Raw genomic sequence first — 22,886 nt, 5'->3', positions numbered from 1 at the left:
GGGGGATTTTTGATTGTGAACAGCAATCCAGTGAGTCACAACACAATGACGCAACCAGCAACTATAGCCACAGTCTACTTCTGAATCACAAAAAAGCAGTTACACAACCCAAAAAACGAAAGTTCAGTAAAACAAAATTGCATTTACACCCCCCCCCCCCCATTTAATTGTAATGATTGAAACAAGGGGATTGGTGGGAAGTCTCATTTCACCATTTTAAGGTACTCATTTTTTGGAATAGCACATCGAAGGAGATTGGAAAATGTATGACATCCAGTTTTTTTTATATGAACAGATTGTGGAAATAATTACGTTAAATAACACAAAAAGATGCCCAAGTTTACTACATTGTTGCTGAAGAATAGGCATTTCTATCGGCACGAATAGCCAATAACACACAAAGTACACAGAACACATTTTAATGAACATTTGAAGTCCAAGTATGAGGTTCCACACAGGGTTGACAAAATGTCACAGATATCTTCAATATGTTACTAAACGCCACAACAAAATGAAATATACATTATGTACATTTGCTTAAAGCAGCCACGAACTAACTGTTCCTTGCTTGTGACTTTAAAATAAAAAATGAGAAAAAGGAAACAAGTGGAGGTCGACTATTTTGCACTCTAAAAACAGTTGGGTTAAAAATAACCCAAAGGAAATGACCCAACGTTTTGGTTTATTTATTTAAACCAAAAAGTTGGTTCAAATGATAAACCCACCAAACAACTCTTTTTTTTTTTTTAACAAAACACTTGAATTGAATTTTTGGGGAACTCACCCAACTTTTTGGGTTGTGCATGTAAAACAAAAATTGGGGTAAAAAAAAGGGACTGATCCAAACTTTTTGATTTATTTATTTAAGCTGAAAAGTTGCCTCAAATCAATAACCCACAAAACAACCCATTTTTGGGGGGATCGACCCAATGTTTTGCGTGTTTTATTTACTTTGTAAAACCAAAAGTTGGTCTAATGAATAACCCACCAAACAACCTTTTTTTTTTTTTTTTAGACCTTTATGTAACCCAAAAAGTTGGGTCAAAATAATAAACCAAAACCCAATTTTGGGTGTTGTTTTTTGTGTTATACATTTGACCCAACTTTTTGGATTCAATGATTAACCCAAGCATTGGTGTTGGTCCCTTTTGACCCAATTTGGGTTATTTATGACCCAGCTGTTTTTATTTAGAGTGCGCAGTGAACAGTGCACAACCTAAACAGTGTTTGACAAGGGATAATACTTGAGTGGCGTCGAGGTAAGTTCAAGTAGCTTGTCCTGAGCATTGTACAAGGTGGCCAAAGTGCAAAACTAAACATCTAAATCTCACAATATTTCACAACGAGGATCAGAAAGTCGCCGATAGCAACGATTGTTATGATCCTCCTGAGGGGAAACACGCTAACGCGTCAACTTTTGAACTTCGGTATTCCAAAACCGATTTGAGGCCTTTTCCTGGCACTCGATACCACAAAGTGAAAATCGGACGACGAGGACGAGGGTATATGTTGTGCATTAATTGGACTGTAGCATCTCCTGAGTATTGTGGGACGACGGGGAGCGGGTGTGAGGTTGTGCTTGTGTCTTCCACTCACTGTCCTTCCTCCTCACGCAGGAACTGGAAGACGGATGAGAAGTCCTTGTTGGCATAGCCGCGGGAGGCCATGACTCTGTAGATCTGGTGAACAAGGGAACCAAGCGGGATCGGCGTCTTGGTGTTAGTAGCTGTGTTTTGGGCCAAGCCGAGATCCTGGATAGAGACACGCGTGAAGGAGAGAGAGCAGAAGCGGTGAGCATTTTTTTAATTTATTTTTTTTGCATTGAACGGTGGAGCGCATACAGTAGATTTGATCCTACGCGTTGCGGATGCGGCAGATTGACAATTGGACCACAAAAGCCCGTTGCAAGGAGCATATGGACCATCAAATAGAGGAAGCCAGCAGACATGTTAAAGCCCTAAATGTGTCAGCTGGTGACTGTGATTGAGGTAGCCCCGGCTCATATATGCGGACACGCAATAATGGTGTACTACCACGATATAGAAAGAGTAAAATGGCAGTAAGCTGAAATGTAACATCGTAAATTGCACATGAAGCAGAACGGGGGGGAAGCAGGACCAAGGGTGTAACAAGCATTTGATCCGCTCCCAAAATGGACGATTAAGTGAATGCAGTGGATCCTCAAATGAAGATTCAAAACAATACTGTTTCCTGGAAGTAAATAAAAACTCTCCTTTCCCACATGCAGGGCTTTTTTTTTTACCTTGGCCATTAGTGTGGTTCCAAAACCTCCCTGATAGTTGTTAGCAGAAGGGACTCCCTCCATGACGCCAGGGACGGGATTGTACGTGTCACTGGACCAGCAGCGACCTGAGGACATGTTGAGGACCTTGGCCAGAAGTTTGGGGTCCAAACCCAGTCTAGACGGAAGAGACAAAAGAGTCAACTTTGAAATTACTGACATTGTAATTCACAGGTGGATCATTGGAATTCAAAATAATTTAGTTTTGATTGTGCATAGGCCGTAATAATCGATTCATCGATTGATTATTATATGAAATAATCAGATAAAAAATTTTTTTCCCCCATTCCTTTAATGAAAAAAAAGAAGAAATTATTTCAAATTGACAGTCCTAAAATACACAAATGTAAATTAATTATGATTCAGGTACTGGTTTGATCGTCAAAAAATTGACAAAAATGTTGACCAGTTTTCCAAAGTAAAAGCAGACATTTGTAAATGTCTTGTTTTGAAAAAACACAAAAAGGTGCCTCCTTTCATGGAGGACTACAGAAATATATATTTTTTTAATTTTTGGACCATTTTAAATCTAACAAGGTCTCTAAACGATTAATTGATTAGTTGTTGATTATTCAGATTGATTTTACACCTCCAGTTCATTTTGTGGAGTTGTCTGGTTTTGCTTTTTATCAAAGTTAATAATTTTTTTTTTTCAAATTTGCTTTTTTAGATGGGAAGTCAACCCAACAAAAACATTTTTGACTATAATATGTTCTATGCGACCCCACTAGCCTAAATACGGTATTTTGGTTCATATTGCGTTAGTGGAATATGAGTTATGAAGCAAAATCCAGCCGTTTTCATTTATGTCAGAAGGCAGCCATTTTGTCACTTATTGTTGACTGAAGATGACATCACAGTTGCTCGGGTCTCATGTAACCACCAATCACAGCTCAGCTTGAGAAAACAGGTGAGCTGTGATTGGCCGTTGCCCGAGCCTTGCGCAACATTGATGTCCTCTTCAGTCGACAGCAAGTGGCAAAATGGCCGCCTTCTGATATAAATAAAAACTGCTGGATTTTGCTTCATAACTTATATTCTACAAATGTAATATTAATCAGAATGTCATGTTTAGACGAGTGGTGTTACGTATAACATATTATCAGGAAATTATTAAGGTATTCAGATTGATTGTTGCAGCTCAAGCTAATTTTTGGGGGAGAGTTTTAGATGAAAATTATTAGTTGCCTTGAATTAGTACATGAAAAAAGCGATGATGATGATGATGATTTTTTTAACTAAACTAAAATGACCAAAAATGGATATGTCTGTGTTTGAAATCTTTATTTGTCACCTTTGTCGAGATGCGAGTATAAAAAGCGAATTTGATGACATTTTGTGAACTCCTTGAGGTGCAAGTAAAACCTGGAGAAAAAATGGGGGCGGGGCAGCGTCTGACCCCCATTGAACCTTGCGCCCGACTGCGACCATACCTCAGCGTTAATGGCTGAAGGCTTTGTAATGCAGCCTAATGCAGTATTGATGTTTAGCGGCACGTCTATCCTTCATCATCCCTCTTTCATGAAAAAAAAGTGGAAGAGGAGGAGGCGAAGTGGTTTAAGCAGCACAGGGGAGCCATAAAGCTCACTGTCACGGGGCTCTTCTTTCTTTTTCTTTTTTTTCCCTCTCTTATCTGCGGCTGCAGTGGCAGGTTACGATTATGCATGCGAGTGGACCCGTTTTGCAGGCGAGAGGAGACAGCGGAGAGGGTGCAACTCTGGCGCCCGAATCTGCTTTTGTAGCAAATGAACGCCGGCCACATCGAGCTGAGTGTTACTTACGAGCTCTCAATATGACTGTTAAACAATCATAGCTGCTTACAAGCCCGCCCCTCCCTCCCTCTGATTGGCTCTCATTCTGCCATTACAATAACAGTAGAGCTTTTTTTTTTTTATTAGCCGTCGGCGAGCTAATTAAGGATGGCTCGCATTTACATGCGCTTTTGTGTCCCGCGTCGGTTTTGGAAATGCGGCGTCAGTGGATCTCTCGTCACTGATGGCTTTTTCAGCCACGCTTTTGTTTTCCTCCTCCTCATCTCCTGTGCTGACACGTCCCCCGTCTGAGGACTCAAGGGGACATATGTTTGACATCACCCCCCCACCCCCTCCTCCTCCTCCTCCCACAAATGCAGCCCCCTCTCCTCCCTGCGTTCCGGGTCAGCAGCTGAAAAGGTTACGGGCCCGGGCGCACCATAAAGCGCGCCCGAGCGAGCCGAGACGCTGACGGCGAGCTGTTGTCTTCTGTTAACGATAAATCAATGACACACGCAGCTTACCGCTCAAACTCCGTGGAGGTGTTCTTCGCCCTAATATGCGACACGTCACGCTTTAACAAGATTGTCATGGACGCGCTTAGTCAAGGGCGGCGACACAAACGTGTTGCTGCGCGATGGAAGTAAGAGGAGCGCGTCTATGCGCTGGCAGGTGGAGTTTGCATTTGCAGCGGCGCTAATGTCGACGCCACTGCAATTAGCTCCTCATCCTCACGCGACGCCACAAGAGAGACCGACTCCTGTTTGTTATTACGCTAAAGAGGTAATGAGCGCGCGACGCAAGCTTTAATGGCTTCATTTATAGAGGCAACAAGCACATTTATAAGCGCTAATCAATTCACTGGGGCAGCAATGAGAGGAAGATTTAATTCCTCTTTGCTAAAAATGGCAGTCTGCTGTCGTGACCTTTTTAAATCACCCGCACGGGTGTGTACGTGCGTGTGCGTGCGTGTGCTAAGAGATAAATCCTCTTCATGTTCACGTACTGTACAACAGTAAAAGGATATTTGACTCATTTATCAATTTTCAGCAATAACAAGTTCATATTTTGTCTAGAATTTATTTGATAACGTAATTATTTTCCATGTGCAATTAACTCATTCACTGCCATTGACGGCTACAGACGTCAAAAATTCATTTGAACTATTTCTATTAGTTTAATTTTTTTTCCCGCTTTTGTTAACAAGAGTATGAAAACCTATATTTTTTTATTGTACATTTAAAACAGATATAATTTTTTTAATTAATTGTGAGTTAACTAGTGAAGTGATGCAATTAATTACGATTAAAACATTTTAATCGCCCGACGCCTCGAATTTTTCATAATCTTTAAGTCGCGTGAGGCGATTAAAATGTTTAATTACGTTTTATATCTGCATTTCTAAAAAAACAAAAGCTAGGTTTTCATATTCTTGTTAACAAAAGTGGAACAATTTTTAAACTAATAGAAATAGTTCAAATGAACTTTTGACGTCTATAGCCGTCAATGGCAGTGAATGAGTTAATACCTTTAAAAACATATTTTGTCACTTGCTGTCTACTGAAAATGACATCACAGGTGCTTACAGCTCAGGTAATGACCAATCGCGGCTCACCTGTTTTCTGGTTTTGGTCATGTGATGTTTGCAAACGGAGCCGTGATTGGCCTTTAACTGATTCTTGAGCACACATGAAAAATAATAAAGTTATTGAATTCATTCTAGACAAAATATGAACTTCTCACTGCTGAAAATGGCAAAATTAGTCATGAGTATCCCTTTAAATGGTATAAGGGCTACAATATTTCATCAGTGCTACATTGGACCACACACTTCCTAACCTAAGACAGAATTGTTTATTTTTAAATATGGACAAATATGTGCATAATGCATATGTGCAAAATTTGTGCCCCCCACAAAAAGAAAAAAAAATTATAATAAAAAAATTAATAATATTTGTCCTGCATACCATTCCAAATCCACAATTTATTTTTATTTTTATTAGGCCTAATGAAATAATTTTGTAGTAAAGGGTAAGTAAGTGGAACTACACCATGTCTGCTATCTAAAGGTGAATGTTGATATCACACCTTAAAACTACAATTGATGCATATTTTCAATTGGGCAGTATTTTTTTTTTCTCCCCCCAATATTTTTCAACATTTTGATTTGCTTCCAGGATTTTTTTTTCACATTTACCTCCAGGTTTTCATGATAAAAATATTTAGAATTTTTTTTCAATAATTAAAACAATAATTAAAATAATGCAAAAATGTTATATTGAAAATTAGTCATGGGGCAGTATCCCCCTCCCTCCATTTTTTTTTGGGTGGGGGGGGGGGTAATATTTTGATTTGCTTCCAGGATTTTTTTTCTACATTTACCTCCAGGTTTTCATGATAAAGATACTTTGAAAATGTATTTCAGTTTGTCAAAAAATAAATACAAAATAACAATATTTTGTTTTGTTTTGAAAATCAGTCATGGGGCAACTCAGAATGCAGTTTGAGGCCATCCCTGACGTACATCATAAAAAAAAAAATATATATATCACACTTATGCCACTTTTCTACTCTTTCTCTGCAGTCCCCTCACCATCCCCTTCACTGACTGCTTGACTGCATGCAGAAATTACCGCAGGCACAAATGAGGCTAAGGAGAGTAGAAGGGATTAAGAGGACAGAATAAAATAAGGAGGTAAGACAAATAGGGACAAAGAACGAAAAGGAGGAAGAAAGACAGCTTGCGTGTGTGTGTGCTTATAATTGTCATGCGCGGCGATTCCTTGCACTCTGAGAACGTCACGCTCTGGCGGAGATGGGCTGAGCCTCCATCTGAGATCAACAAATTAGCTTCATGAAAAGAACTGCGCGTGTGTATGCGTGTGTGTCTCGTTGTGAGAGAAAATTGTGCGCTTGTGCCCATGCGGGCAGGTAAGAAGACACAGAAATGCCGCCGGCTTTATTAGCCAAGTCTTGCCTGCTAACATTTATGAATGTCAATGTGTGTGCGCAAAATGTAATTTAGGACACGCTATAAGAAACACATTTTCATAAAACTGTGGATGTGCTCACGTTTTAAAATTAAACATAAAAACGTGCCGACAATATTTGGCGAGAATTTCTCGTGAAGGTTTTCTTTTTTTTCGACACGGTTCTAATGTGCGTCGTCATTTGGTAAAAGTCAGTCTTGATTGTGTCAGCATATAAATGGGAGGGTGTGCACGTGTGTGTTTGTGTAAATCCACGTTGCTCCGTTAATGCCTCCATATTTCAGTGGCCGAGCGAAGGGATTTATGTGCGACGGCTCATGCCAATTTTCCTCTTCTGTCTCAGCAATGATAAATCAGTCGCACCGGCACAGCTGCACTCGGAGCGCGCGCGCGCATTGAAACCAGGTGCACTGTGGCATTTAAGTCGTCAAAAGTCATAAAAAAACGCCTAATATTAACACTCTCAACGCAGGAAGTAGCCTGACAAGGGAGATGTGTGTTATTTAGCAGGTTGATAATTTACTGCAGGATCTTCTGTTCAGGATTTAAACTGTTTCTTTTCCCTCCCTCAAATCTGAAAATATCCTATTATTAACGCCCTAAAATGTCATGTGATTTAAAGTGGTAAATACTACCACTGTTACACGCCATATTTTGTTGACTTAGAATGAGCTTACCTGATGCCGAGGTTCATGGTCTCTGCGGTTCCAATCATCCCGATGGCCAGCAGCATGTTGTTGCAGATCTTTGCAGCCTGAAGAGAATTATGACAGAAAATATGTCACCTGTTCTGCATACGATTGGATTTGTCTTAATTACATGTGGGAGGATGCCTAGGGCCACTGCCCCCCCTCAGCCCCCGGCTATGAACGCCACTGATTATAATTTTTTTTCCCCTCCAGCGAATCAGAATTTTTGTTGTCACCTGTCCGGTGCCAACTTGTCCGCAGTAGACAACGTTGGCTCCCATGCAGGTGAGCAGCTCCTGTGCAGCGTTGTACTCTTCCTCCGCTCCACCCACCATGAAGGTCAGCTTGGCCAGGCTGGCAGCCCCGACGCCTGAAAACACACCGCATGAGAGTTGATGTCAACTGACACGTCAGTTCCCTTTGGAGGAAGAATAGCCAATTTCATCGTCACAAATTGGACCAAAATTGATTGCTGACAAAGTCAAATTGGATCGACTAACTGAGAAGGATGTTCATCATCAGCTAAGACATGCATGCAATTGTTCGATGAATCTTTTATTATTATTATTATTTATTTTTGAAATGCAGAAAGAGTCAAGCAATCACACTAATGGTAAAATTCAGAATGTTTATTAAGAAATCACTATACATAGTCAACGAAAGCAAGGCGAAAATGTGAGTCACATATCGACCAAACAGACATCAGACGACTTGACATTTGATACGATTAATTGCATTTTATTTGAGTTTATTATGATCATTAGGCTGTAATCCCTCTCTCTCCAGCGACTAGTTGCCCTTTTCATTTACTTACGCTCACTCCAATCAAAATCGGAATAAAGAGTTTCATCATATGGCTCTTCAAACATAGGCCAAAAATTATTGGCCAGATTAACCCCCCATTTATTATTTTTTTACAAACCCAAAATATTCTCCAAAAAACACTGATAATCATTTTTTTTTTTAAAGAAATGCAGGGGGAGTAGGGATAAAAATCCTTGAGAATAACGGAAAACCTACAAATATGCAAATCAATATGCAAATCTGCAACTGTAGTTTTGATTTGTAATATCACCATTCACCACTAGATGACGGTCGTGTCTTAATTGCACTTAAGGTGGTACGTGTGTACTATCGGCATCATTTTATTTTATTTTTTCAGATTTGGAATGATATGCATTTTGAGCGAGTTGATTTTTGTGAAAACATGTGTTCTTAATTTTGGTTTCTTGTTCAACAGTTATGCGCTGTCCTTGAATGGTAATTTTTACCATTCACCAATGTGCAATTTTTTTTGCACTGGAAAAAAAAAACTGGTGACCGAAAAGGAACGTTTTTTATTTTTAAAGGGTTACTTGACAGTAAAAAGTTAATATTTTGTTCATAATGAATTTAATAACTTTTTTATTTTTCAACAACAACAACAACAAAAACGATTTTTTCTTCTTGCTGTCAACTGAAGATGATATCACCTGTGCTGAGGAAGTAGGTAACGACCAATCATGGCTCAGTGTGCTGACCAAACCCAGAAAACGGGTGAGCCATGATTAGTCGTTACCTACTTCCTCAGCACAGGTGATGTCATCTTCAGTCGACAGCAAGTGGAAAAATTTGCTTTAAAAGGTATTAATTGTATACAAAAAAAATCATGTCTTTATCAAATTCATTCTGGACCAAATACTAACTTTTTACTGCTGAAAATGGCTTATTGAGTCAAGTATCCCTTTAAACAATTTATTTGCCCACCAATCGTGAGGAATAGGGATCAGACTGGTCCGTGAATAGTGAAAAGCCATGTATAATTCACACGCATTGAAATGCATTGGAGGAAAAAATGCATTACATATATTTACACACATTTTTAATCATCTAATTAATGAGTAATCAGTATTTCTATCTGCCAAATATTGGTACCAGTAGCCTTAGTTTTCATCTTAAAACACACGTGGCAATCAAAATCGAAAGAGCTCAGCCACTTGACTGTGTTTCAAATTGTCCAAAGGTCGTCGTTGCACTTTGCGCGCGTGTTGGAGCCACGGCGGGACCGGCGTGTTAAGTAGCGGCGCACCAGAGGGACAGACGCATCTTTAAAAGCCGATTGTTGCAATCATCCACTGCGCAACTCTCGGGGGAGCTCTTGCCTTTTGTCCTGTCACCCCTTCTCTTTCCCTCTCTCTCGCTCTCTCTCTCTCGCAAACACACAGATGTATAGCCAACACACAAACACAGACGCAACACACCAGCTGTGCCTGAGGCTGCCCCTCCTCTCGGGGCTATCAGTGACATGCGTGAGGGGTAATTAACTTTACACTTTATCATGTTCAATTAGGCATCCCTCCCCATGCCTGATGGCTTAAGGAGCGTGCCATGTTGTGGGAGGCAAAACACCCCCCCAAGGCCCCTCCCGTCCTTAATGTGAAAAATAACTTATTTTCAAAGAGGGTCGCACCCGATCACCCTTAAATGCTTTTGTATCGGCGGACAGCCCCCCAGCACTGTTAAACACACACAAAAAGAAGCAAAAAAAAAAATTAGCAGCTTGCTAAATGGTGCATGTTTGCACTTTTAGCTTTCCAAAAAGGAGGAGGGGAGGGCGAGCAAGACTTTCACAATCTCTTCAGGGTGCAGTGAAACTGTAATGAAAGGCCTCTTAATACGGAACACCTAATAATGTCAGTGTTAATAATTAAACAGGAATTAGCATTAGCAGAAGAGCTGAAATCACATTAGCGGTGACTTGACTCATACTGGCATCGGTCTGAAGAAGAAAAAAAAAAAGTGGCATCCAACATCCCTACCTTTCATTTCTACGCCTTTATTAGGGTTGATCTCAAATGAAGTCACGTTTTCCTCATTAACTCATTCACTGCCATTGACGACTATAGACGTCAAAAATTCATGTGAACTATTTCTATTAGTTTAAATTTTTTTCATTTCATTGAATTTTTTTATGAAAACCTCGATTTTTTTAATTGTACATTTATAATAGATATAAAATTATCATGCGATTAATTACGATTAAACGCCCCTTAATTTTTAAATATTTTTAAAAAAAATTGCGAGCTGTAATATCGCGATATATTGCCGAATCAATTTTTTTCTAACACCCCTAGCAGCAGAGGTTTGTTGTAACCATAATACATCTGTTAAGTATATTTATGGTGAAATAAGTTTTGCCTCGTACGAATACACTCACTCAGTCGCCAGTCTGTGTTTCTTGGCCGAAAATCAACTGGCCACGCCCATGCGCTGTTCTAAAAATAGTATTTTTTGCGTAATTGTAAACTGCCCTAGATGTTTGATGATGTCACATGACAACGTGTAAGCTGTCACTAGCGCACGTAATGAGACCACTAACATTTCATATCCGTAACATTTAATACCAAATATGTCACAGAAGCTGAGAATAAGATAAAGAAGAAAAAAAAAAAGACGGGAAAAAAAGGCCCCAGTCTTAAACACACACACTTAGAAAGGGCAGTGCGACAACTGCTGCTTAATTAGCAAAGATCCCCGTTTGCGGACAACTAAGAGGCAATTATTGATAACACAGTCGATGTGCTGATCAATAGAACTCACCGAAGAGAAAGCGAGAGGAAGACGAAGAGAAGAAGAGAGATGGCGAGACACCAGAGGAGAATAACGATCGTCCTCGTCTTACCTCCCAACAGTCCTTCCACCAAATTAACTAATCACCCTAATAAGCGCTTATGATATGTAGAGGATTTCTATAAGCTGTGGTCATGCAGGAATGATGGAAGATCTATAAAATAAAAAATAAAAAAACGCAATTATCATAATGTGCCTGTTTGTGTGTGTGTTGGACTATCAATGACTCAGTTCAATATGCATACACTAAAGTTCAGCCGCGCGCGCGCATTTGTGTGTGTGTGTGTGTAACGTAATTTTCTTTACACACTTTCACAGTGTATATTAATGCACATATGCATCAGTGTGCGTGTGCACAGGGATGTCCCGTTGCCGGGCCGGTTCTGTCAGAGACGGATTAAAGAGGAATCCTAATGAGGCTTCCTGAGCGCTGGGTGCGCCGGCTCATCCATCCCAGCGGGAGTGACAGTCGTGGATCGTTAGCACTGCGCAACTACACGACGCCCCCTAGGGGAGGGGGGGGTGTGTGGGGGACAAGATGTGCGTGAGTGCGTATGGGGGCGAGGAAGGCAACGACAAAACAGGAAGTTGTTATGATGCAAGAAAGGGTTTTAAGTAGGGATGGGCGAGTACCGATACCAGGCCACATTTCATGGTATCGGTACTCGCGACGGATAACGATACTGGTATCGGCCATTTTTGGGTCAACTGTCAAGTGTGTCTCCTTATGAGTTAACACTTAATAGTAATATCACCGATATCTGTGGTTCAAAGTGTGTTGTATATGTTTGTCGCTCATGTAACTTCTGTGTTTAATTTCCTCGTTTACGTTTGCCGTGCGCTTGATTGCCTCGCAGACGCTAATTATAGCTCTTATACATACTACATTATATTTGTAATGAATGGAGAATGGGAAACAGGAAATGGAAAAACATAGAGCAGCCTTCCAAATTAAAAGCCTGGATTTCAATTATATATATATATATATAATTAAACAAAATTGAAGCCTGAATTACTTGAAGCCCTATTGTATTGAATTGAATTGTATTCCTTAAAAAATAAATTGTGCAACCACATATTTTGATTGGCCAATGGATTATTAATTTCATCTTATTTATCGATTTGAAAAAAATATATATTTTAATGTGTGCTCTATGCAAAATGACTTCAAAAATATAATTGCTATTAATTTCATCCAATTTTAAGGAAATTTGCTGCAGTTGGGATATATACGTCATTTATTAAAATGATCTGTCATTGTGAAATTTTATGTATCATAAGTACTAATGGTATCGGCATCAGTGATTTGAGCATTGGTATATAAAAAAAAAAGGTGTGTACTAGAAGACAGTTCAATTAATGTTTTCGAGGGACCCCAGAAATTACGATATTCAAATATTCTTAGTTGTTTGTTTACATTCAAGCTTCAAGTTGCCGCAATCGCAAAAGATGCCATGTGATGAAATCCATTATCCGAGGCTAATGCACAGCTAACGTTAGCATGCGTGCCTTCCAGCCGTGTCATCTGACCATGACCCCTCAACGAGGGAACCCGATGACTACCCGTTTGGAGCCAAATGGAAAATCTTCAACAGCACTGCGACGTGTGCACACCGTAGCCCGCGACGCATACGCACGCCTCTCCTTCATCCGAGCTGCTCCCGCGAAAAAAAAAGAAAAAAAAAAAGTTAACAAGCGGACGATCAAACATTATTATAGGGCAGATGCTTCGCAGCACGTCATTAAACATGAACGTCAGAAGGGCGAAACTTGCGCAGGCAAAGCGACATCAGAGAAACAAATTTGTTTGTAGTTAGCACCACCGTCTTCAGTAGCGCTACTTTCACGACACTAAACAAAACATACAATCCCGCAAGCCCTTTGGAAGCGTTTACGCTAAAAGCTCCTTTTGAAGCGGCGAGGAACGTCCGTGTTCTTGTACGTAGAAGATCCGCGTGTGTGCTTACTGGGGACAGGTGCAAATCAGAGAACGGAGCCGCCAGTAAGACGTCGGTTGGTGCCTCTGAGTCTTTTTGTAAAATAATATGCCCTTTAATTGCGGGTGGATTCGTTCACAATAATAATAGAAAAGGAACAGAATGTACAGTGTTTAAAAACATAAAAACAAAAGGAGACCATCCAGCATAAAGAAGTGCTTTATTGCGGACTATTTCATTTTCAGAGCGCAGGAATGGGGAATTTTAAACAGTCAGTCGGTCTGGGAATGTTCAATACTATTTTCTTTTCAGACCGATACCAGTATGAGTACTCAGCTCTTCAGTAGTCAGCGATACCAAGTACCGATACCACTAGTACAATACATACATAACATTTCCTAAAAAAAAACCAAAATTATTTTAAAGAAAGAACTATATACTCTGACATAGCAATTTTCCTTAAAATTGCCTTGAAAATGTAATGGAAATTTTCTTCTGTAATTTCTGTTCCCTTATAAACACCCAAAAGAGGGTGGCCGATACCTTGCTAGCGGACTTTTGGTTAACAACACATCTTGTAATTCTCTTTGTGTTATGTTTACTTTTACAGGAAATTTCAACAAGGAGTGGCAATAACCAACTTGAAACCAACTTGAAGCCAACCTCCCCCCCCCACATAATTGTTTTATATTTGGCAAACTGCTAAGCGCCGGTAACTGAAATTTTTGCTCGCAACTCAAGACAAAAATAAATAAATATATGAATCATCTGAGCGACGTCTTGTATCTCCCAATACAACACAATTCGTGCCACAACTTAAGTTTGCAAGCATACTTGCCGTAAACAAATGCAACCTCGTGTGCCACTAAGCTAACTTTGGCGTTTTTATTTTTATTTTTTTAACAGCAGCCTATCAACGAGAGTTGCCTGCCTACAGTTTAAGCCAGCGGGGGTTACAAATCTGTTTAGAGGCCGACAGCATAGCCTCATGTGGTCCGCCGTTATAATTACACCCACGGGAAGATCTCCTTCTCAAACAAATTAAAAACCCAAGAAGGCGCCATAAAAACCATAACGGAGATCGAGTAATTCAGTGAAACGGTACAAGGGGGTGCGCCGGCCAAAATCACACAGACACATAAAAACGTTTATAAGAAAAAGAACATTCGACAGTTTATCCGCCAACGTGACTAATACCACACTCTTTATCAGCTGCAGTTAATGAGTGCAAAACTATGAGAACCGAATCCTACATGTAAATGTTTCTTAAGAATCTCAGGATAAAGACTTGAGTGCAAATGAAAACTTGTATTTAGGGATACTTAAGGTGCAAGTGTGCGATGCTTGTCTATTGACCACAAGACCAACTTTAATAATCAGCCATCATTACCATCATCACCATCGCTAACCGTTCAATTCCGCGAGGGGGGGGGGGGGGGGGGGCTGCTCAATGGTAGGTGACAAGAGAATGGAGTGGGAAGGCGAGATCTGCAATCAATCCTTCCTCTGGCCCGACGAGACTCATTTAGAAAAAAAGTGCGAGCTAATAATGGTGCAAAATGAGTCCGCAGGCTCCATTACGCAAAACGCACTCTCACTTTTTAACGTCTGCCATAACAATTGCCCTTCAAACGAACGTCATGCTAATTCCTGCTTAAGTGAGTGACATCTGACTTATATTTGACGGACAGAGTTGCTTCATACGACTCGTTCGCCAGCTGACGGACTCTTTGTCTGCGCGCACGCAGACACACATGGGCGCGCACAAACGTAACACAACAGATGACATAGGGGAAGTGAGAGCCAGTCCACAGCTGCCGCGGGTCTACCTCCATCTGGAGCACGGGCATCATCAGCAACCCCCCCCCCCCCCCCCTCCATCGGCGCTACCCTGACTCTCTTTACTGCTCTTCCATTCCCTCCCACTTGCAAACTCCCCCCCTGTGTCACTGGAACACGTCAATGGGAGGCTTGTTATGCTAATCTAGTCTTTGGGCCGCTGTCTCGCTAGTACTGGTTAGCCATCAAAATGACAGACTGCAATTGCAACCCCCCCCCCCCCCCCCCCCTTCCCACAAACCTCCAGTAACCGGCCTTCGCACTCGGAGACTCATCTTCTCATTAATCCCATTCTCAGACTGGATTAACCTGGCTTGAGTGATCTCCTGTTACTTTCTATGATGGCTGACCAGACATCTTGGGCGGGGCTGGGGTGGTGACTTGTTTTTAAACAAGGTGACAGTTCCAATTGGGTCAGTATTAACATTGGTTGGTTTGATTGTGTGTCTGATATACAATATTGTTCACAGTATTGCATGGGATTTTTTTTTTAATTTTGAGCATGACTGCATTGAAGTAATAAGCATTAAAGGCATAAAGAAAATCAAATCTTCTGGAAAGTGTCATGAAGATTCATGCCCTGAGGGGCCTGTCGGGCAAGAGTCAAACGGGTTGCGAGCACGAAAACAACGGTCAACTAAGGATGGTTAAACTTTGGTGGCCATTCATTTAAAAGTAAAAATGGGCAATTTAGAACCTCAAAATGTTTCAAAGTGAATGGTTTTAATTATTTTTATTAAAAAAAAAACCACCAGCAGTAGATATAGACTGATACGTTTTTTTCAGGACCAATAACGATTGTTAGTAGTAAAAAACGGCGATAACCGCTATTTCGAGCCGATATTCAATTTCGCTAAAAGGAAAAATATTGGCATCAAAATATAAAAAAAATACAAACTCCAGCACTTGTGTTTTTTGAATATTTAAGCATATGTTTATTGAACAATTTTTAGGGTTCATAAAATATTGGAGTTTAAAACAAATAAAATCTTAGTCTTTGATTTAAAAATCTAGCATGTCAACTTCCAAGATGCTTGCTAAAAAAAATGTTTTAACTTCAAATTGTCAGAACTACGATGTGGCCCGCGACAAAAATGAGATTGACACCTCTGCCATTGATGTACAGTGAGAGACAGAGACGAATATTTATTTGGAAAAACTTTTTTTCACTCAGAAATTCTAAGTAAATTTTACAAGGGAAGTTTTGATTAAATTTGACCAGTTTATTAAAAAAAGAAAGAAAGAAAAGCTACTCATGGGTTGAGGAACAAACCCACCCACAACCCTCCACTTTACCACCTGAGCCATGCTGCTCCTGCTGTATTTTAGCATATTGATGGTGTCAGGCGGAATCCTTGTACCTCTAAGAGACCCGTTTTTGGTCTCATGTTGGGCACACTAACAATGCAGAATAGCAGTGGCAACTGGCAAACGGCAAGAGTGGCATGACTCGGGTGGTAGAGTAGCTGTCTACCAAGCTGAATGTCATGAGTCCAATACTCAATGTTTGAGTAACTTTTTATTTATTTATATATATATATAAACTGGTAAAATGTACTCTAAACTCTGCTTGTAAAATTTACTCCGAATTTCTGAGTGAAAAATCTTCACTAGTTTTTTTTCTCTCCAAGTAAATATTACTTTTTTTTTCCTTTTTCTTTTTCACAGTGTAGTGCCATGTCTTAAGAACAGTTAAGAAACACCCAATTATAGAATTTAAGAATAGTTTGTAGGTACAAACAAAGCATGCATTTTGGGAATACATGACGTAACATAGATTACGATTTCCGTTCAATTATGTAGAAGTAACTGCTAATGAACCCTTCTTGAAGCAATTGATGCAAATGCACTAGATGTCACGTCTCAATCAGCCCACAGTCTTAAGAAGGACAACATGACATCAGCTACGGAAAGACCACAAAGTCCTCTGGGAGACATGATTCTGCTGAACTGGAGTTCCAAACATCCAGTGAGATTTTCCCATCCCGTTAAAATAATTAAATTAAAATAAAGGAATTTTACTGTAGCCAAATTCCCATAGTTAGTGCATTTATAGCATTGCTAATGCAACCAGCAGGGGCGAATTATAAAGGACACAAGCCATATACGGTTTATGGTTGGAATTCTAAATGCCTACTAAACACAAAAACCCAATTTTATTGGCGATCATTTGATAAAGTTGTTCTGTACCTCTGAAGAAGAAATGTTGCTGTTTGTTAATGTACCCCAAATCACTCACTGGCCAGTCGACTGGCATGCTTGACTACAGACGCAACCGGTGCCAGCCTTGTTTTGGAAAAACCTCCTTCGGGCTCGAGAATGACGTTCAAACGGTCAGCAAATGATACGCTGCAACCAATGAACTGCAGCTGATGTGCGGATATGATTAGAGCGCCGTTGAGAATGGGCAGTTAGTCGAGGACTTTAAGACCTCACAAGTGAGCGGCATCGGCCCGATTGCCAATCGGCCAACAGCTTGCTTTCCCAGTGCTGGGAAAAACACAATGAAAGTTTTTTTCGGGGCCTTTTTAAAGCTGTCATGCGTTAGCAATGTGGCACACCAACGTGGGCATATAGGCACCAACACAGGCATTATGGGTAATTACTGCTAACGACCCTGCCACTTGTTAGCCAGAATTTCTATTTTTGCAAGTTGTGTGCCAACACCCTTGGCTTGTGACATCAGGGTTTGCTTTGTTGTGGATAAACTCTGCAATTTACTGACAGTTGTGTGACTTGAGACCCAATCTCAGCGTGAACATACGGTTATTTAAAAAGTGACTCAGGTTCATGGTTATCACCATTTTGGTTTCGGAAAAATGGATTGCTAAATTACATGTCTGATTAGAATGATAGATACAAGAAAATGTAAAAACAATAAGGTATATATAGGACTTTTTGATCGAAAACATTTGGATGATTATCATAATAAATGAACGGTTAAAACTCAGGACCTCCTTTAAAGAACATGCAAAGGATTAAACAATAATCACAAGTGTATTATTATTCACAGCGGCGCTCTGCATATTGTGACATGTGATAAAAAGGCCAATTTGTCACACAGCCTGGATCTTATTGCTCACAAACCTCTGTGTGCACCCTATTTGGGTAGGGTGCCATCTCCTGGTAAGAGCAGAGCATATTAATTAATTCCCTATACATCGGCGTAGGTCACAATGAATATTATTATATACAATTTTAATTTTAATTTTTCTACAAATGTATGCGTAGATTAATATCACTTTGGTGTGCTATTGAAATTTACGGACACAAATTGCATTCACTTGAATAAACACTCTCCTGTTTTTCTGATTAATATTTTGAGGGGCGCTTTGTTTTTTTGTGTATTTTTATTTTTCAGAATTTTTTTGCTGTCCCCAAAAATATTCTGGAAAATGGGGGGAAGGAATATTCAAAAAAATATTCTGAAAAAATTATTCACAAAACCAGGAAAAAAAATACTCAGAACAGCACCAACTTGTTTTTCTGAAATTTTTTTCCTGTCCCCCCAAAAAAATTCTGAAAATGGGGGGAAGATATTCCGAAAAACAGGAGGAATTTTTTTTTTTTTAATTATTCCCAAAACCAGGAAAAAAATTACTCCGAAAAACACAGCACCAGCTTGTTTTTCTGAGCTGTTTTTTTGTTTATCTCTGAACTACAAGTAACTAACTTGTTGCAGACTCTCTAATGGTGGACACTTTCCCACAGACCTCCAACGTACCTTCAAATATATTACTTACTGGCTCAGTTAAGGTTAGTTTACAAACATGTCAATCGATTGGAATGATTTTAGTAAGCTAACAGTTAAGTTTCTACGGAAGCGTATTGCATGCGGGAAAGTGTCCGCCATTTGCGAGTCTGCAACAAGTCACTTCGAGTTTAGAGGTAAAAAAAAACAGAGCACCAGCTTTTGATTTTCTGAGTATTTTTCTTCTTTGATTTTTTGAATAATTTCCCCCTCCTGTTTTTTCTGAATATTTTTTCTTCTGTTTTTTGAATAAATTTCCCCTCCTGTTTTTTCAGAATATTTTTTTCTTCTGTTTTTTGAATAATTTTTCCTTCCTGTTTTTTCTGAATAATGTTTTTCTTCTGTTTTTTGAATAATTTTTCCCTTCTGTTTTTTTCTGAATATTTTTTTTTGTTTTTCTGAGTAGTTTTCCCCTCATGTTTTTTTATTTATTTTTGTTTTGTTTTTCTGAGTAATCCCCCCCCCCCCCGTTTTTCCAGAATATTTTTTAATGACAGAAAGAAAACGCAGTAACACAAAAAAATATACAGAAAAACTGAAGATAAAAAAAACACAACCCCCCCCCCCGAATAGTCAGAATAACAGGATTTTTTTGTCCAAGTGAATGCAATACGCTTCCGTAGAAAATAACTCAATAATTACAAAATTTTCTTTGTGTAATACCTCATTTTTGAACGTTGCTGGCTAATAGATGCTAAGCTAGAGGCACATAAACGAGGTCAATCATTGGTCATCTCAGGCTAGTAAAAGAGTCTTATTTGGGAGACAACCTTCACGGAGGAGTGCACACACAAACCGTTCACTGTCTGTAGTATGTAAACAGTGTGTGTGTTAAGGGAGAGTATCTGACTTTAAGGCTCTGATCTCCAGTCACTCGCTGCTGCAGACGCCAGCTGGTAAACATGCCATAGGCCCAGTCTATGTTTGTAAGGGGAGCGCACGGGCAGCAGAGTGTGTCGCGATTAATTCGACATTGTGCAATCCAAAATCCGCTACTGTCACAAATAGCAATTAGCAATAGCAACTTGCGCCAGTCAAAGAGAGCCCCGATGAGGCGACGTGATGGACAGTTTAACTGTGAAAGCATCTCCTTCTCGTCTTATCTCTTTCCTCTCCTCTCCTCGCCATGTGAAGGAAGCTTTTCTCCTCTTTATGACTCCTTATCTGACATGAAAGGCACTAACATGGGATAGCCGCCATTACTGCTCCATCAACATGAAAAAGCTCTGACGCGGGACTTCTCCAGCGATGCTCGGCCCATTAAGAGTGACTGGCGATCCTGTGCTCTGTCAAGGAGTCGTCACCAGCAGACAGCGCCGACATAATGAGGACTTAAAACCTCAACCTTGCCTGAAAGGACTCTTGGTCAAATGCGGCAATAAAACCTTGCGATGGCAACTGACTGGCTTGGTAATTACAACCCATGTTGCGGTATTAACCCAAAGGGTCCTATGGTTTAAATTTACAAAGAGTCTAAGATAGGTCAGGAACTTGGCAATGGGGTCACAGAATTACCACTGTGGTTGGCGCAATTGGATTCTTCTTTACTTTCATTCCTTTATGTTTAACACCAGAGGAGGAGCTTGTTAAGTGAGAAATAAAACTATGAAAGTAGCAATGACCTACATTTTCTGTCCTTAACTCATTCACTGCCATTGACGGCTATAGACGTCACAAATTCATTTGAACTATTTCTATTAGTTTCACTTTTTTTTTGAGTGTGACAACCTAGAATTGTTTTATTGTACATTTATAACGGATATAAGATTTGTGATTAATCATGGGTCAACTATTGAAGTCCTGCGATTAATTACAATTAAATATTTAATCGTTTGACGCCCCTAATTTTTACTAATCTTTCCTTTTCTTTTTATTAGGGGCATCAGGCGATTATATATATTTTTTATTGTAATTAATCACATGACTTCACTAGTTAACTCAAGATTAATCACAAATTTTATATCTGTTCTAAATGTACAATAAATTTTTTTCTAGGTTTTCATACGCTTGTTAACAAAAGTGGAAAAATATGTGAAACTAAAAGAAATAGTTCAAATGAATTTTTGACGTCTATAGCCGTCAATGGCAGTAAATGAGTTAAATAGTTGCTCTATGAGATGTCGTTCCATTAATTAATCAGTTTGTTGTAATCCTAAATGAATAAATGCCACACCTCAAATAAATGCTAACTTTTTTCAAGAAATAAGTGGCAACAAACTGACCAGCACTCAAAAATTTATTTTTATATCTGTTGTACAATGACAATAACGGCATTCTATTCTATTCTATATGTATTTCATTTTTTAATAGAAATAAATGTCTTTACATAATCAAGTTAAGTGTTCCTATTTTACTGGTCTATATAATCAAAATCAATCTTATGAAAAAGGCAAAAAAAACTAAACAAAATGTTTTACCTCCTGACACAGGTGCATCCATGAACACAGCGCCCATCTTCTCTGCGGCTAACGCCATCTCTTTTGACACGGCAGGGTCGATGGTGGATGAGTCGATCAAAAGTGTCCCCTTCTTTACCTTCCTAACAATAAACAGAATAGATTTTTATTTGCACATTTAGGAAACACTCTAAATGTTCTTTTTCCTTGCATGACACTTTAACCAAGGCATTTTCGGGCAGTGCCTAAAACTTACTTAAGGATGCCATTAGGTCCTGTGTAAACTTCAATGACATTTGGACTGGAGGGAAGCATTGTGAAAATGCGGTCTGCTTTCTCGGCAACTTCTGCAGGGGAGTCCACAACCTATAAAAATAAACACATTATGAATAAAGTTGGGCTGTTAATTTTTCAACATTGAAATCAATATGTTAACACATGTCCGTGACATGCTTTCATCAAAATCTGCTTAAAGATAAATTTACAGGTTGCGTGTTACCTGCGCCCCGAGATCCCGCAGCTCCTTGCAGGACTCAGGAAAGACATCAGTAGCGATAATGGGGTACCCATGCTTCAGCAGGTTCTTGGCCATGGGACTTCCCATGTTTCCCAAACCAATAAACCCAACTGGTGTTTTTGAGGCCATTGACCGCATGTACACTAAATGGGGGGGGGGGGGGGGGGGGGGGGGGAAATAGGAAAATTTGATGGAATTTTGCCGAGTTGAAAGTCCAGGGAGGAGTACTGTCCTGTACAGTAGCAGGCTGCAATACACTTCCAGCTTGGTTGTGACACGTTAAGCGATAAAGTGATAAGTGACATTCAGCCTATTGCAAGATAAGTGGTACTAAATAAAAACACTGCATGGGTAATGCAATGAGAATCAGATTTAACGTCATCAAAAACATATTTAAATGAAAATATATTACAGGATAAAATGCTGCAGCATGTCATCACTCCGTACAGGTCACTTGCAGCCAGCATTTTGGAACTGTGGCCAGGCTATTAAACAGTTCAGGCTTAGCCAAAGTCCTGGCAGGTTAACAATACTAAACACTGGCAGTGCACCAGCCAGACAACAAAATGGCTTTACAATTAAGTAGAAAAGTGAAGTCTACTATCTTAAACCTGACATAACATTTAAAATGAAACCCAACAGAGAGCACACGAAAATAAAAGTAGCACTAATAAATGCAATAGAACATACATCATTTAATGGCTCATTTAATGTTGCATTTATTGCAAGATGCATGCTCAGAGCAGGTGGTCAACAATTGGAATGTGATTTCAACGTGCTAGCACAGCTAGCATTGGCTAGCATGCTGGAAAAGACAGGACAGCTTAGCATTCTCGCTGTCCGAACACACAGAAATGTTAAGACAGGAAAAAAACTATAAGGGCGGATACGTTACCAAAGGTAGGGCTGACATGTTTATTCCACTTTAGCAAAATATTTCCACACCCTCTAAACAACGCTGCCATACTCCTCTCCCCTTGACCTCGGTAGTCTGCATAAACCGTGACTGTTGACACGCCGGTACAGCAGTAATGATTGACAGTTACTTCAACCAATTGTAGTAAGAGGATAATCACTTTAGCCAATAGGTATGAGCCAAAGGCGG

The 22,886-nt window shown here is 39.7% G+C and overlaps 1 protein-coding gene across 1 annotated transcript; it reads right to left on the bottom strand.

Moving 5' to 3' along the window:
- Nucleotides 1-403: 403 nt before the first annotated feature.
- hibadha (3-hydroxyisobutyrate dehydrogenase a) lies at nucleotides 404-22,796 on the bottom strand. Its single transcript, XM_086061925.1, has 8 exons — nucleotides 22,677-22,796; nucleotides 21,764-21,924; nucleotides 21,521-21,630; nucleotides 21,286-21,407; nucleotides 7,969-8,102; nucleotides 7,721-7,797; nucleotides 2,264-2,420; nucleotides 404-1,751 (listed from the first exon to the last, which is right to left on the bottom strand). Exons 1-8 carry the CDS (start codon nucleotides 22,744-22,746, stop codon nucleotides 1,593-1,595), a joined length of 990 nt encoding a protein of 329 aa, XP_085918051.1. The 5' UTR covers nucleotides 22,747-22,796; the 3' UTR covers nucleotides 404-1,592.
- Nucleotides 22,797-22,886: the final 90 nt, after the last annotated feature.

The sequence above is a fragment of the Leptonotus elevatus genome, chromosome 19 (assembly GCF_054856555.1).
Source record: "Leptonotus elevatus isolate MCC_2025b chromosome 19, RoL_Lele_1.0, whole genome shotgun sequence".
NCBI lineage: Eukaryota > Metazoa > Chordata > Actinopteri > Syngnathiformes > Syngnathidae > Leptonotus > Leptonotus elevatus.
Note: the sequence above shows the minus strand (reverse complement) of the source record. Positions and strands in the feature narration are given on the sequence as shown.

Excerpts from the sequence above, each read along its gene's own strand:
- hibadha (XM_086061925.1), bottom strand. The coding sequence starts at position 22,746 with ATGGCAGCGTTGTTTAGAGGGTGTGGAAATATTTTGCTAAAGTGGAAT. Across the intron at positions 8,103-21,285 it reads GGATGCACCTGTGTCAGGAG|GCGTCGGGGCTGCCAGCCTG; the intron begins GTAAAACATTTT and ends GTGTGTTTTCAG. Across the intron at positions 7,798-7,968 it reads GACAAGTTGGCACCGGACAG|GCTGCAAAGATCTGCAACAA; the intron begins GTGACAACAAAA and ends AATTCTCTTCAG.